The sequence below is a fragment of the Odocoileus virginianus genome, unplaced genomic scaffold (genome assembly GCF_023699985.2).
Source record: "Odocoileus virginianus isolate 20LAN1187 ecotype Illinois unplaced genomic scaffold, Ovbor_1.2 Unplaced_Scaffold_5, whole genome shotgun sequence".
Taxonomy (NCBI): Eukaryota; Metazoa; Chordata; class Mammalia; order Artiodactyla; family Cervidae; genus Odocoileus; species Odocoileus virginianus.
The window spans coordinates 237,222-252,013 of NW_027224267.1; the positions used below are offsets into that span (position 1 = coordinate 237,222).

General features: G+C 68.5%; 1 protein-coding gene across 3 annotated transcripts in view; it reads left to right on the forward strand.

Annotated features, from left to right (window-relative positions):
• Positions 1-10,586, forward strand: part of DOK7 (docking protein 7) — a 34,252-nt gene extending 23,666 nt beyond the window's left edge. For 2 of the 3 annotated variants that reach the window (XM_070462546.1, XM_070462545.1), the window contains exons 6-11: positions 1,486-1,602; positions 2,368-3,050; positions 6,388-6,430; positions 9,608-9,736; positions 9,953-10,170; positions 10,257-10,586. In XM_070462546.1, the coding sequence (XP_070318647.1) occupies positions 1,486-1,602; positions 2,368-3,050; positions 6,388-6,430; positions 9,608-9,736; positions 9,953-10,089 (1,109 nt within the window). In that variant the 3' untranslated portion in view covers positions 10,090-10,170; positions 10,257-10,586. Of the gene's footprint in view, positions 1-1,485; positions 1,603-2,367; positions 3,822-6,387; positions 6,431-9,607; positions 9,737-9,952; positions 10,171-10,256 lie in introns of those variants that run through there. The other variant, XM_070462547.1, reaches the window with a different exon arrangement.
• The last annotated feature ends 4,206 nt before the right edge of the window (positions 10,587-14,792 follow it).

The following is a 14,792-nucleotide window of genomic DNA, read 5'->3' on the forward strand; positions in this document are numbered from 1 at the left end:
GGGGTCAGCTCTCTGGCCCCGTCTGAGCCGGTGTTCGGGCTGGAGGCCGCCTTGTGAGGTGGGGTCTCGGTGCCTGCACGTTGGGGTGGTGGGGGTGGGGGCCCGCCGCTCTGAGCTGGCCTGGCCTTCTCCCTGCTTCCCCGGCGTGGGCAGGGCGCCCCTGTCATTTGAGTCCTGGGCCAGGGATGCTGCCGGCCCCCGGAGGGCATGCTAGCCGGGCACTTCCTTGCGCCGGGTGAGCTCTATCCCCCCCGCTCGGGGCCAGCTGCCCTGGGAGGGACAAAGGCGGGCCCTGGGCATCGCCGCTGCCCTGCACTGAGGCCCTCTGGGCAGTGGTACCTGGGACTGCTGCTGCTGCCCTGGCCCCAGCGAGGTGGCGCTTGTCCCCTGGTCCAGGTGGGAGACCAAGGCCTGTGTCAGGCAGCAGGTGGTCGCTGAGCTCTCAGCTGCGGCCTTCTTGCATGAGCCCCACAGCCGGACGGGGGTCAGGTGGACCTTCTAGGGAGGCTGGGGCTGTGCCAGGACCCCCTTTCCCCGCCTCAGCCCCTGGGCCCCCAGCCCACAGTGAGTCAGAGGGAGGCGCGGGTGATGGATGCAGGGACAGGGCTCCTGGGACCAGGGCCCTGCTGCCCAGGCTCTGCTGTGTGGCATGCTGTGCCCTCTGCTGCACCTTCCCGCGTTGCAGCCACAGGGGTGGCGTGGGTGGCGTGGGTGGGGAGCGTGTGGACAGGCGGGGGTGCACACGTGGGGTGTGGATGGAGCTGGTGGGGCTCTGCTCTCTGAGCCTGGCTAGCGTCCCACCGAGGCCTGTGATCGTCAGGGACTCTTGAGACGTGGCCTCCAATGGGTGTGCAGCCTTAACCCTCGGGGATCTTGGGGTGTCTCCTCCAGCTGACTGCGGCTCTGCGGGGGCCCACTCAGGCCCCAAGGCCCGGAGGCAGGACCTGCCTCAGACAGACAGAATTGCCAGGAGGAAGGGAGAGATCAGAGCTCCGAGTTCCCGCCCCCACCCTGAGTACATGTTCTGTGTGTTCCCACCTGGGCCCCATCGTGACTGGGGTGCAGATGCTGATGCCAGGCTCGGGGAGGGCGAGGGGTGAGGCCGCGAGTCCGTCCAGTGCCAGCGTTTTGCAGACCGGCTGGCCGCAGGAGGGTGTCCTGGCGTCCTGACCTCCCCCTGCAGGGACTGTCAGCTTCGGGCCAGGGACATCGGCTGGTGGTCGAGGAGCTGTCCTTTCCTTGGGCCCAGGACACAGGATGTGGCCAGGGGACCTGTGCCGAGATGTTTGGGGTACCCTGAGCTCAGGGTCCAGTGGCTGGTGTGCAGGCATGGGGGGGGGCGGTGGCTGGGGCTCCCAGGGGTTCCGTCCTGGCTTTGGGGCTGGACCAGGGTCCACGCAGCTCCGATGGCATTGGGGTCACAGGGAGGACGCTGCTGCGACACGCCTGGGGCCATGTCCTCACCGACACCCTGCTTTGCCGCAGACCCGAGCCCTGGGGGCCCCGCCCTGGAGGAAAGGGTGGCGCAGGAGGCCCTGGAAGCCCTGCAGCTGGAGAAGCGGCTCAGCCTCCTCTCTCACTCCGGCCGGCCGGGCAGCGGAGGTAGGGCTGTGAGCCGGCGCGGGGCGGGGCGGGGCGGGGGGAGGGGGGTGGGGCGGGCGGCCCTGGGGCTGGCCCCGCCCCTTTAAGCCGCCCCCGCCCCCAGCTCCTGTCCACTCCTCTGTCCCCCTCACACAAGGGGCCACACTCACCCAGCTCCAGCCTAGATGCCGACCGGGGCGTGGTGAGGACAGGCTGCACCGTCTGTGCTCAGAGCGGGGGCCCGGGGGTGTCAGCTGCTGGTGCAGAGGCCCCCCCTACCCGCCCCGCTGCTGTGGTTCATGGGGACACGGAAGGAAGGGGCTGACAGTCCTCGAGGGGCCCCCGCAGCTCTCGAGAAGGGGGCCAGCCCCCGGGGCTGGGGGGCGGCACCGGGGTCTCTGGGCCCAGAGCAGGCCCTCTGTCCTCTGGGGTGGCCGACAGCCCCACGGGTGCACGCTGCGGACGGCGGCCTGTCCAGGCCCCACAGCGGGGGTCTCAGGTGTGCCCGGGGCTGCCACGTCCTTGGAGAAGGTGCTCCTGTCTGGTTCCCAGGGCGACGGTGGGGAGGGCGTTGACGTGGGGAGGGGGGCCGTCCTGGGGGGCGGGCCCTGGGGGCGGGGTCAGGGGAGGGGATGTGTGAGCTGTCCCAGCGTGAGGAGCGCGAGCCCTCCGCAGGGCCGGGGCCTAGGGGGCCAGGCGTCAGCCCCCCACCCAGGCACCCCCGCCCCCTGCCCACCTGAGTGGCCGAGCCCCTCCGCAGCCTCAGCCCCGGGCTCTTCCACCCAGGGGACGACCGCAGCGTGTCCAGCTCGTCGTCAGAGGCCAGCCACTCGGACGTCAGCGCCAGCAGCCGGCTCGCGCCGTGGCCGGAGCCGTCCTCGTCCTCGGCCAGCACGTCGCAGGAGGGCCCTGGGCTGGCGGCCTCCCAGGCCTCTGGGGACGCCGCGCCGGGCGCTGCCAGGCCCGCCCCAAAGCCGCTGCGGCCGCGGCAGCTGCGGGAGGTCGGCCGCCAGAGCTCCTCGGACAGCGGCATCGCCACTGGCAGCCACTCCTCCTGCTCGGGCAGCTTCTCGTCGTGTGCGGGCAGCAGCCTGGACGTGTGGCGGGCCGGCGACGAGCTCGGCTCCCTGCTCAGCCTGCCGGCGGCCGGGGCCCCAGAGCCCGGCCTGTGCGCCTGCCCACCCGGGGCGGCCGAGTACCAGGTGCCCGCCGCCCCGCGGCCGCACTACGACACGCCCCGCAGCCTGCGCCAGGCGCCCCGGGACCAGCCCCCCGCCGCGCCGGGCAGCCCAGACAGGGGCGCCGCCCGGGACTCAGGGTGTCCCCCTGGCTGGCCTGGCGAGAGACGGCGGGGACCGGCGCCAGAGGCGGCAGCAGCGGGGGCCGGCGAGCCCTGGGAAGCTGGCGTCCCCCACGCTGGGCCCCCTCCCGCGCTCTTTTCCACGTGTCCCGTCTGCGGAGGACTGAAGGTAAAGCCCCCTCCCTGAGGGTGGCAGTGGCCTGGGGGTGGGGGGAGGGCGGTGCTGAGCTTGATGGGGAGGGCCCGGGGTCAGAGTGGGGCCCAGCCTGCAGGGAGGGCTGCGTCTTGGGCAGCTTCGGGGTGGCAGAACCCGAGGACCTCCCAGCACTCCTTGACGTGCGTCCCAGGGGCCTCCACCTACCTGGCCCCCCGCATCTCCTTGCCAAAGTTGCACCCACAGGTGGCCCGTCCTTTGAACAGGACCCCGAGGCTCAGGGGGCCTGCTGGCTGGCGGGGGTCTGCTCTTGGGACCCTGGCACCTCTGTGGCTCACTCACAGTGGCCTCCTGTGGGCAGGGAAAGGCAGGGTTTGGGGTCACGCGTCGGGAGCCCCAGGACCATCCCTCCTCCACTCCTGGCTGAGCCCAGGGCCTGCAGTCAGGACCAGAAGGCGCAGGGTGGGGACTTCCGTTCCCCTTCCGGGGCCCCAGGCACCGCGTGCGCCCTCGGGGGCAGCCTGCTCACCTGCATGGACTTTGGCTGCGTGGCCTGCTGTGTCCCTTGGCGCCGCAGCTGGTTCCAGACGCCCCGTGGAAGGCGATGCCTGTGGCTGCCCGCCTGGGCTCCGGCTGGCGGGCATCCTGCGCTCAGCTCACCTGTGAATGTTCCGCTTTGTACCTTCACTGTCAGCTGAAGACCGTTTGTCGCTCTGTTCACATTTTTAAAACCTGACACTGTTTGTAAGACCTTCTTAGACTGGAAATAAAACTGTTTTTTCTTACTGTCTTGTCCTATTCCGTGTGGCTGGCTCTCTCCGCCTCCTGCCCCGGCCCTGTGGCTCGGGGCCTTTCGCGGTCTCTGAAATCCGGGGGCCCAGCCTCCTTTGGCCCGCGGGTTGCAGCTGACAAGGCCTTGCCTGTCTGGTCGGCCTTAAGCCTGAACACGCCGGAAGCATGAACCAGGAGAGAGGCCTCGGACAGCCCCCGGGGCCCGTGCATGCATGTGTGGCGTGTGTCTGCGTGTGATGTGTGCATGTGAGAGCGTGCGTCTGCATGCGTGTGCATTGTCTATGAGGTGTGTACGCGAGTGTGGCATGCGGCGTGCATGCGTGTGTACACATGTGCATGCACTTGCATGTGCCGTGTGCGTGTTGCCTGTCTTGTGTGCCAGGGGTGTGCGTGTGCGCCCGTGTGTGTGACACGCGTGTCTGCACACGTTCACTGGAGACCACAGCGCAGTCTTCAGTGGTCCGCTTGGGCTCAGGCAGGTGGCTCCCTGTGTCCAGGGAGGGTGGACCCCCCGCCGTCCTCTGGGTCAGCGAGGGTGCTGGCTCTGAGCCTGAAGCGCCCCCGTCCCCAGTCTCTCCCGTGTGGGTGGCAGAGCTGCCGGGACCCCCGTCACGGGCTCCCTGCACGTCCCGGGGGGCCACGTCTCGCCCTTGTTCACTGCCTGGTGGGGACCGGGCCCCAGGTCCCCCGGGGTGCTGACAGCAGGCTCTGACTTGGCCCCTGCAGGGCTGAGTGGGAAAGGCAGGCTGGGGGTCTCTCCCGTCGGGAGTCCCCTGCCCCGTACATGGGACGGCAGTGCTGCCGGCCTGGGAGCTGGCCACTAGCGAGACACCGCATCTAGTGGAAGCTTGTCCGCGGGAGTCGTCTCCCCGCAGAGGGCCCGCCGGCCTTGCTGCCAAAGAGCGAGGGGCTGGGAGCGGCTGGAGCTGCGGGCGGGGGGCTTCCAGGCTCCGTCCCGCGGGGCCGCCCCTCCAGCAGAGCTGGGGGAGGCCCTGGCGGCCCAGGGAGCTGCCCCCACGTGAAGCCGGGCGGGCTGGGAGCCGGGCCCCCTTCTGCCGGCCCCTGCCCCACAAGGCCGTCCTGGCTGTGAGCGCCGGCTCCTTGTGGGAGGCTGATGGCTGGGACTCCAGGGAAGGGCCGTCTGGGGGCTGAGGCGGGCAGGGTGGACTGTGGGCAACGATCGGTGGGGGGGACCCGGGCCCAGGTGGAGTGGGCGGCCCAGGCCTTCCAGTGGGGGCCCTGGGCCGGGGGAGGCAGGGCCCTTCGTGGTGGTGGCCCCTGACCACGAGGCCCTTTGGGGAGGCTCTGGAGGAGGCCCGGCCCCCACGGCGGCTGCGTCTCAGGTTCCCCTGAGCCCAGCGTGGCCCAGGGGACCGGCGGGGGTGGGGGGCGTCTCGCCTGGTGGGGCTGGGTGGGCCCCAGGACAGCGCCCACCTGCCCCCACGAGGCTTCCAATTCACTTACTCTCATCTCTGAGCTGACGGGGCGGGCGACAAAGACAGCTCTCCCCCTTCCCAGAGGGAAGCGTGAGGCCGTAGGATGGGCCTGGGTCCCTGGGCCTCATGTGTGCTCCTGGCTGGGAACACCTGCTCCCCACCCCCGCCCCTGGGGCCACTGGAGAGCCCCCCTCACCCCACGGGCCATGTGTGCCTGCCTGCCCCCACCTGGTCCTGGCCCCCAGTGAGGGCGGATGGGAGGGACTGCGTTCGCTTCCCCCCCAGCCACTGACTGCATCGTTGGGGCTGCAGGCCGTGCCTGCAGGACTGGCCCTGGAAGCGGGTGCCGCTGTGGGTGGGGCTCCCAGTGACGGGGGGCCCCCGAGGGCAGCCAGCTCTCATCCCAGGTCTCAGGGGTCACACATACCCTCCCCAAGTCCTGGAGCCTGCCCGGTGGCCTCTTCACAGGTGATGGGTCGGGGCTCCCAAAAGGAGCCGGCCTGGGGCCGGGGCTGGGGTGCTGTTTCCTGAGTGTGGGCAGCACTTTTGCCCCCCTGAAGAGTGGGTCGGCTTCTGAACTCCCTGTTCCAGCCCATGGCCCCCCGGGAGGCCCCACTGCCAGGCTGCCCCCTCAGCCACGCTGGGTCCAGCCCTGGGGGGCCCATCTCCTCCTGGGTGTGTGAAGCAGAGGCCCAGGCAGTGATGACCGTGCCCGTGGTGGGGTGCCCCCCCCCACTCCCGCCCGCTCCGCCCCAGCTCTGAGGTCTCCAAACCGTCTTGCTCCTCCGGGCCCATATGCACCTCCAATCAGACGCCCCAGAGTGGCTGCCCTGCAGTCTGAGGGCCTTGACTCATCTCACGCGGCCCCCAGGAGTGGCTCACCCGGGGTGCCCTGCTCAGAGCAAGCGGACAGTGCCCTTGAGCACTTCACAACGAGCCCGCTGTGAACGTGTGACACGTGGCGTGGCTGCGGGCCGCGTCTGGGGCCCCGAGGTGCCACCACCTCGCCCCATGTGGGCTGTGTGGGTGTCGGGGTGGGCAGGGCCCTGAGAGGGGGCAAACCCAATGAGCCCTGCCCAGGGTGGAGCTGGGTGGACGACTGACGTGTGTTCTCCTTGGTCTAGGCAGCTGCTGCCGCGCCCCCCGGGCTCCTGGTGACGCATGCAGGTAGGCCTCTCCTGGGCACCAGCGCCCACCAACCCGGGGCAGGGACGTGGGGTCATGGTGGCTGTGGTCACGGCCCAGCCAGAGTGTCTGCCAGATGAGACGCTGGGGGGACAGCGGGAGGAGGGGGACGGTGGGAGAGGGGGACGGTGGCTGGGTGGGCCCTGGCTGGAGTTGGGGAGGCCAGGCAGCGGGTTGGGGACAAGGTGGTCGAGTGTGTCCAGCCTGCCGTGGAGGCTGGGTGGACAGGGCAGGCGGGTCCAGGGCCGGCCTGGAGCCCAAGCCTTTAAGAGAAAGCCTGTCCCCCAGGGGACAGAGAATGGAGGTGATGATTGCCCAGCGGGCCGTGGTGGGAGGGAGCCCAGGCAGGGAGTGAGGGGAGATACAGGGTCTCCTTGGGGATGCCCCCGTACAGGGGGACAGCTGGGCAGACCTGGTTCTGGGCTGGGAAGGCCTGGGTGGGTGGAAGGGGCCGCGGGTGGGGGCGGTTGGCCTGGCCCGGCTGGGGGGGTCCACTCTGCGCTTGGTCTTCTTAGTGAATAGAGGCCCCTCCAGCCTGGGGAGGGGGTCCTTACAATCCTAGGTCTTTCCCTCTTGTCTTCAGGGGGGTGTACCCCGTTTGAGGTTGGCCCCTGAGGGCTAAGCAGGGCCCCCCTCTCGGATTTCAGGAGCTGGGCCTCCTTCCCAGACCCCTGTCTCAGCCCCCAAGGGCTCTCCTCGTTCCAGCCAGGCCTTTGCCCCCCCCAACCCCCCGACTTCATCCCTTGGCACATGCCCCCTTCTCCAGGCAGTCTGCCCAGATTTCCCCTGGACCCCTTGGTCTAAGAGCCTCCCCAAGGCGCCTCTGCCTGTTATCTCGGGTTACACGGGAGAGGATCTGCGTCTACCCCTCTGTGGGTCAGTGCTCACCCAGGCCTGCCCAGTGTGGGGTCCTGCCTTGCTGTTTGGGTGTATTGGATGGGAGCGTGGAGCCAGCATGGGCTCAGTGAGGCCAGGCTCTACCTTGCCGCCCTGGGCGGGGCGAGTGCAGAGGGCCCTGCCCAGCACCATCTGCCAAGCCTCTTGCACTGCCCACTGGGCCTCGGGGAGGAGCTCTCCTTCTCGGGGGTGATGAGGCGATGGGCTCTGTGCTACAGACACAGTGGATTTACAGAGAGCCCTGAGCTCTGAGCCCTGCCTCAGGGCTGAGATGTCTGGGGCTTGAACTCACTCCCATCCTCTGCCTGATGAGGGTGCTCAGCAAGCTGCCCCGCGGAGAGGGGCCACCCCCTGACCTGGCCAGGACCCCAGTGGACCCCACAGGCAGCCAGGGCCCTGAGCCCCACTGGGGGCCGGCCGGGAGCAGTTTCTCGGATAAGGGAGAGGAGTGCCTGGGGGCCGTCCTGGAGAAGGTGTCACTGTGAAAGGAAGTGTGGGTGGGCCTGTGCTCAGGGAAGGACTCACTAGTCCACAGGGGGGGCCCTGAGACAGGCGGGGTGACCCAGGAGGACAGCAGAAGGGGAGGGCTGGGACAGCAGGGCAAGGTGGCCTGGGAGGGGGCAGGGCACTGGGGAGCCCAGGAGGAAGTGGTGGGGAGAGACGCTGGAGGGGGGGGGGGGGGGGGGGGGGGGGGGGGGGGGGGGGGGGGGGGGGGGGGGGGGGGGGGGGGGGGGGGGGGGGGGGGGGGGGGGGGGGGGGGGGGGGGGGGGGGGGGGGGGGGGGGGGGGGGGGGGGGGGGGGGGGTGGGGGGGGGGGGGGGGGGGGGGGGGGGGGGGGGGGGGGGGGGGGGGGGGGGGGGGGGGGGGGGGGGGGGGGGGGGGGGGGGGGGGGGGGGGGGGGGGGGGGGGGGGGGGGGGGGGGGGGGGGGGGGGGGGGGGGGGGGGGGGGGGGGGGGTCGGGGGGGGGGGGGGGGGGGGGGGGGGGGGGGGGGGGGGGGGGGGGGGGGGGGGGGGGGGGGGGGGGGGGGGGGGGGGGGGGGGGGGGGGGGGGGGGGGGGGGGGGGGGGGGGGGGGGGGGGGGGGGGGGGGGGGGGGGGGGGGGGGGGGGGGGGGGGGGGGGGGGGGGGGGGGGGGGGGGGGGGGGGGGGGGGGGGGGGGGGGGGGGGGGGGGGGGGGGGGGGGGGGGGGGGGGGGGGGGGGGGGGGGGGGGGGGGGGGGGGGGGGGGGGGGGGGGGGGGGGGGGGGGGGGGGGGGGGGGGGGGGGGGGGGGGGGGGGGGGGGGGGGGGGGGGGGGGGGGGGGGGGGGGGGGGGGGGGGGGGGGGGGGGGGGGGGGGGGGGGGGGGGGGGGGGGGGGGGGGGGGGGGGGGGGGGGGGGGGGGGGGGGGGGGGGGGGGGGGGGGGGGGGGGGGGGGGGGTGGGGGGGGGGGGGGGGGGGGGGGGGGGGGGGGGGGGGGGGGGTGGGGGGGGGGGGGGGGGGGGGGGGGGGGGGGGGGGGGGGGGGGGGGGGGGGGGGGGGGGGGGGGGGGGGGGGGGGGGGGGGGGGGGGGGGGGGGGGGGGGGGGGGGGGGGGGGGGGGGGGGGGGGGGGGGGGGGGGGGGGGGGGGGGGGGGGGGGGGGGGGGGGGGTGGCGGGGGGGGGGGGGGCGGGTGGGGGGGGAGGGAGGCGTGTGGGGGGGGGAGGCGTGGCGGGGGGGGGGAGGCGTGTGGGGGGGGAGGGAGGCGTGTGGGGGGGGGAGGCGTGGCGGGGGGGGGGGGAGGCGTGTGGGGGGGGAGGGAGGCGTGTGGGGGGGGAGGGAGGCGTGTGGGTGGGGGAGGGAGGCGTGTGGGGGGCAGGGAGGCGTGTGGGTGGGGGAGGGAGGCGTGTGGGGGGCAGGGAGGCGTGTGGGTGGGGGAGGGAGGCGTGTGGGTGGGGGAGGGAGGCGTGTGGGGGGCAGGGAGGCGTGTGGGGGGCAGGGAGGCGTGGAGGGGGGAGGGAGGCGTGTGGGTGGGGGAGGGAGGCGTGCGGGGGGCGGGGAGGCGTGTGAGGGGGGAGGGAGGCGTGTGGGTGGGGGAGGGAGGCGTGGGGGGGGAGGGAGGCGTGGGGGGGGAGGGAGGCGTGGGGGGGGGGGGAGGCGTGGGCAAAGGTGATGGGAAGATGGGGGGCATCGGGGAGGCCCTGGAAAGGTGGAGGTGAGACGCCAGAGGGGTGGCCCGCAGTGGGGAGCTCTTTTCTGGACCGCCTAGGGGGTCACCGCCTGGGGACTGACGGCCGCTGTCCCCGCAGGAGCTCCGGGTCCCGGGAGGCCACGCGGTGAGGCGCCCACCTACGTGAACGTGCCCGCCAGCCCCTGCCCTGCCAAGCGGCTGCACTACCTGGGCCTGCAGCTGCCGGAGGCAGGGGCGGGCGTGCGAGGTGGGTGTGCGGGCGAGGGGCTTCCTCCTCAGGGGACCGGGGGGTCGCGGGGTCTGGGGGTCCGGGGTTCGGGAGGCCCGGGGGTCCGGGGGCTCTGGGGGCCCGGGGTTCGGGAGGCTGGGGGGCCGGGGGTCCAGGGGTCTGGGGCCTGGGGTCCAGGAGATCCGGGGTCCGGGGGGCTTGGCCCGGCCGCGCTCACCCCGCGCGTGATTGCAGGGGCCGGCGCCTCCGGCTACGCGCTGATTGACGTCGCGGCCACCGAGGCGGCGCACAGGGCGGGGGCCCAGCACGCGCAGGCCCGGGAGGAGAGGCTGCCCGCGCCCGAGCAGAGGCCGAAGGCGGCCCCGCGGTGAAGCGGCTGGACGACGGCGACGCGCCTGGACGGCGGAGGGAGCGGCCCCGCGCCATCGCGGCGGTCGGGCTCGGAGCCGAGGGTGGGCGCGCTTCCCCGGGCCTGGGCGGGGGCGGCGGGTGGACGGACGGCTCTGGTTGCCCCTCTGACGCCTGCTCTGGCCCCCAGGCCAGCGGGAGATGCCGCCTGTACAGGTGTCTGCGGCGGCTCCGGTGGACCCGAGGCAGCGTCTGGCCAGCAGTTTCCGGCCCTGGGATGTGAGCTGCCCGCAACCTTCCCTAGAGGCGGCGGCCCAGTGAAGAGGACCCTTGTCTCCAACCAGGACGGGGGTGGGGGGCGTCCATCTGCAGGGCTCCGCCATCCCCTCCGGGTTACCACTGCCTTGCGCCCAGAGGGCGTCGCCCTTGAGCCCTTCAGCGGACTGTCGGCCTCCTGGGACCCATTCAGTTAGTCCTGTGAACGGTTTAGATCTTTAAAATCGCTTATGTTCATTGTCAACACCGCCAGTTATTTCCTGAGGGCTGGGGCTCCTGCTGTGTGCCTCTGGGTGCACAGGTTGGATCCCTGGCCGGCGGACGGGGGTTTCTCGAGGTCTTGGGGGTCGACACCCGTGTCCGTGACTCAGTGGGCAGGAGGGGTTGTCCTGGCTCCCCTGGCTGGTGGGGGTAGTCTGGGTGCTGGGAAGTTCCTGGAGTTGGTGGTGGGCTTTCTGTCCTCCTCGCTGGGCTGGACCCGCCCACCCTGGTCTCAGAGATGTGATGGGGCTCTTCTGCCTGGTGGGGGCTCCAACCACCCCCACCCCCCCACACACAGACCCACGTGCACTGCCTCCTGCGGTGATCCCACCCAGGACCCAGCAAGCCTCGGTTAGTCTGACCATGGGAAGCCTATGGGACACCCCACACGCCCTCCACCTCTCGGAGGAGGGTCCCTCGGGTGGATGTGGCCAGATGTGGCTAGGGTTGATGTAGCTCCCCTCCCCTGCCAAGCCTGAGCCAGCAGATGCCCCCAGTGAGATGCAAAGGCCCCAGGGCCACTCCACACACAGGTCCGAGTCTCACAGACCATGGACAGGACTCCAAGGGTAGCAAGCTTCTGTCTTTGCACGTGCGGGCAAAGTGTGCCCAAGTGCACCCCAGTTCGGGGCTCCTGCTGTGTCGGGGCCCCTCAGCTGGGGGTTTGGGGTCTGGGCAGGCCACACACTCCAGCGTGTGGACAGGCAGTCTGGGTCCCAGGCGTTACCCGTGACCTCGGGTGACTGGTGTCTGGGTTCTCCTATTGTAGGAATAAGAGGAACCTGCCGTGTCTTCACGAGGCTGACCCAGGATGTGGCGGCACCCAGGAAGGGCCCCGGCGGCCCCTTGGCCCTCTGCCCCGTGGGTGGCCGGGGGTCTCCTGGGCAGCGCCTGCCTGGAGGCACGTGGCTGTGGGAAGCTGGGCAGTTCCCTGCGGGGGTCTTCCAGGCCTGGCCAGAGGCACCTTGGAGGGGCAGTCGAGGAGCCAGGAATCAAAATACCAGGGGCAGGGGTTTGTCCTGACCCGTGACGGCTGCCCTCTGGCCAGGGAGGCTCTGGGGCGCGGGGGCTAGGTCACACGGAGCCAAGTGGGGACCAGACAAATGCCTGCCCCTTCTGCAGAGCCGTGAAGGGTGGCTGGTGGTGGCCGAGTCCGTTGGGGTCACCTCGGCAAGACTGTTGCAGCCACCAGGGGTGAGGCACGCAGACCACTTTGTGGTCCTGAAAGGTCTCGGGAACCCTGGACCCGAATCAAGCCTGAGAAGGGCTCCTCGCCTTTGCCGAGAGAGGAGCACCCCGGCCTGGCCCCCACGCTGACGCCCCCCTCACTGCCCACCCCACTCCTGTCCTGTCATGCCCCTGGCCCTCAGGGAGACTGCGCAGGGCGCTGGACACAGACCTGGCGGAGGGGTGCCCTGGAGCTGGGGGGCCTCCCGTCCCGGGTAGGGTTTAGCATCCTAACTCTGGAATATCAGTGTCAGACTGGAAGCCTTATTTTTGTTTTAATTGAGGTATAATTGACAGATTATATTAGTTTTAGGTGTGCAGCATCACGATTATGTATCTGTGTATATTGTGAGATGACCACCACAGTTGTCTAGTTAACATCCGTCACCTTACAGAATTACCGGATTTTTTTTCTCGTGGTGAGAACTCTGAAGATGGACTCTCCACCAGCTGTCACACACAACAGGGCATCGCTAACCAGAGTCCCGTGTCGTACACTGCACCCCGTGACCTGGTTTGTAAGTGGGAGTTGGTGCCTTTTGCCTCCCTTTGTGGCGTCCACTCCTGGACCTCCATCTCTGGCAACCATGCTCATCTGTTCTACCAGTTCAATTTTTTTTTAAGATTCCACATATATATGAGATCATACGTTTGGCTCTCTGTCCTAATGCCCCATTAGGTAAGCCGAGCTGTCACAAACGGCAGGTTTCATTGTTTAAACGGCTGAGTAATATTCCACTTAGGAATAAACTCCCCTGGTGGCTCAGCTGGTAAAGAATCTGCCTGCAGTGCAGGAGACCTGGGTTTGATCCCTGGGTTGGGAAGATCCCCTGGAGAAGGGAATGGCTACCCACTCCAGTATTCTGGTCTGGAGAATTCCATGGACTGTATAGTCCATGGGGTTGCAAAGAGTCAGACATGACTGAGCAACTTTCAGTGTTCCACTGTGTGTATACACCACATCTTTATCCACTCAGCTGTCCACGGGCACTTAGGTTGCTTCTATATCTTGGCTGCTCTAAATGATGCTGCCGTGCACTCCAGGAGTGCAGATATCTTTCTGAGTTAGTGTTTTCACTTTCTTCAGATAAACACCCACAAGGAGCGCAGCTGGACTGTATGGCAGTTCCGGTTTTATTTTTGAGGCATCTGCACAGCTTTCTGTGGAGGCTGCACCCATTTACAGCGGTGCGCAGGGTCCTCTGCCCACCCCGTGCCGACCTTCGGCGTCTGTTGTCCTTCACATAATTTTAGCTTTTTGGCTGTGCTGGGCCTTCTCTTGGAGGGGCTGCTGTCTATCTGCGTGCCTGCGCTTCTCACTGCAGTGGCTTCTCTGGTTGCTTAGCATGTCTTGCGGGAGCGCAGGTTTCCGTAGTCGCGGCTGGGGGCTCAGGAGTTGAGGCTGTCGGGCTTAGTTGGTCCGCAGCACGTGGGATCTCCCAGATCAGGGATGGAACCCGCGTCTCCTCATTGGCAGGCGGATTCTTTACCCCTGAGCCACCAGGGAAAGCCTGTGAGTGTGGGTCTGTTCTGGTCTCTGTTCTGCCCCACTGATCTGTGTGTCTGTTTTATACCAGCACCACTGTCCTTGCTCAGCTGCCACGTTGTGTCCGACTGTTTGTGACCCCGCGGACCGCAGCACGCCAGGCATCCCTGTCCTTCACTATCTCCTGAGTTTGCTCAAACCCATGTCCATCGAGTCGGTGATGCCATCCAACCATCTCATCCTCTGTCGTCCCCTTCTCCTCCCGCCTTCAATCTTTCCCAGCATCAGGGTCTTTTCCAATGAGTCAGTTCTTCGCATGAGGGGCCAAAGTATTGGAGTTTCAGCTCCAGCACCAGTCCTTCCAATGAACACCTAGGACTGATCTCCTTTAGGATGGACTGGTTGGATCTCCTTGCAGTCCGAGGGACTCTCAAGTCTTTTCTAGTACTACAGTTGAAAAGCATCAGTTCTTCAATGCTCAGCCTTCTTTATGGTCTGACTCTCACACTACTGCTGGAATAACCATAGCTTTGACGAGACGGACTTTTGTCAGCAAAGTGATGTCTCTGCTTTTTAACATGCTGTCTAGGTTGTCATAGCTTTTCTTCCAAGGAGCAAGCGTCTTTTAATTTCATGGCTGTGGTCACCATCTGCAGTGATTTTGGAGCCCAAGAAAATAAAGCCTGTCACTGTTTCCATTGTTTCCCCATCTATTTGCCATGAAGTGATGGGACCGGATGTCATGATCTTATTTTTCTGAATGTTGAGTTTTAAGCCAGCTTTTTCACTCTCCTCTTTCACTTTCATCAAGAGGCTCTTTAGTTCTTCTTCACTTTCTGCCATAAGGGTGGTGTCATCTGCATATCTGAGGTTATTGATATTTCTCTCAGCAATCTTGATTCCAGCTTGTGCTTCATCCAGCCTGGCATTTCACATGATGTATTCTGCATATAAGTTAAATAAGCAGGGTGACAATATACGGTCCTGTCACTCTCCCAATTTGGAACCAGTCCATTGTTCCACGTCTGGTTCTATGTGTCCATCGACAGGGACCTGGTTAAGGTCCTGAGAAAAGCCCAAGGCGGGGAGTAAGGAGCTGGGGGTGGGGCGGGCCCAGCCTGGCAGCCTTCTGTGGGCTCACGTGAGACCCCTTGGCCAGGGCCCGGGAGAAGATCACGCAGCTCATCTCTGGGGAGGGGGTCCGCAAAGTGGGGGTAGGGAGGAGGGAAGTGTCACCGAGACGCAGGCGTGTCTCACGTTGGAGGGGACGAGGGTGCTCCCTGGGGCCTCTCCTGTAAAGGCACTGAGCCCCTTCATAAGGATCCACGATCATCTCCCCAAGGCCCCACCTCTGGGTAAATCTCCTTGGGAGTTAGGTTCCAACGTGGAGGTTTTGGGGACACCCTAAGTGGCTCGCTTTAGGAAAGAGGAGTGCTGGGGGACCCTGCATTCGTGAGCGGGTGCGGGTCCCCAGCA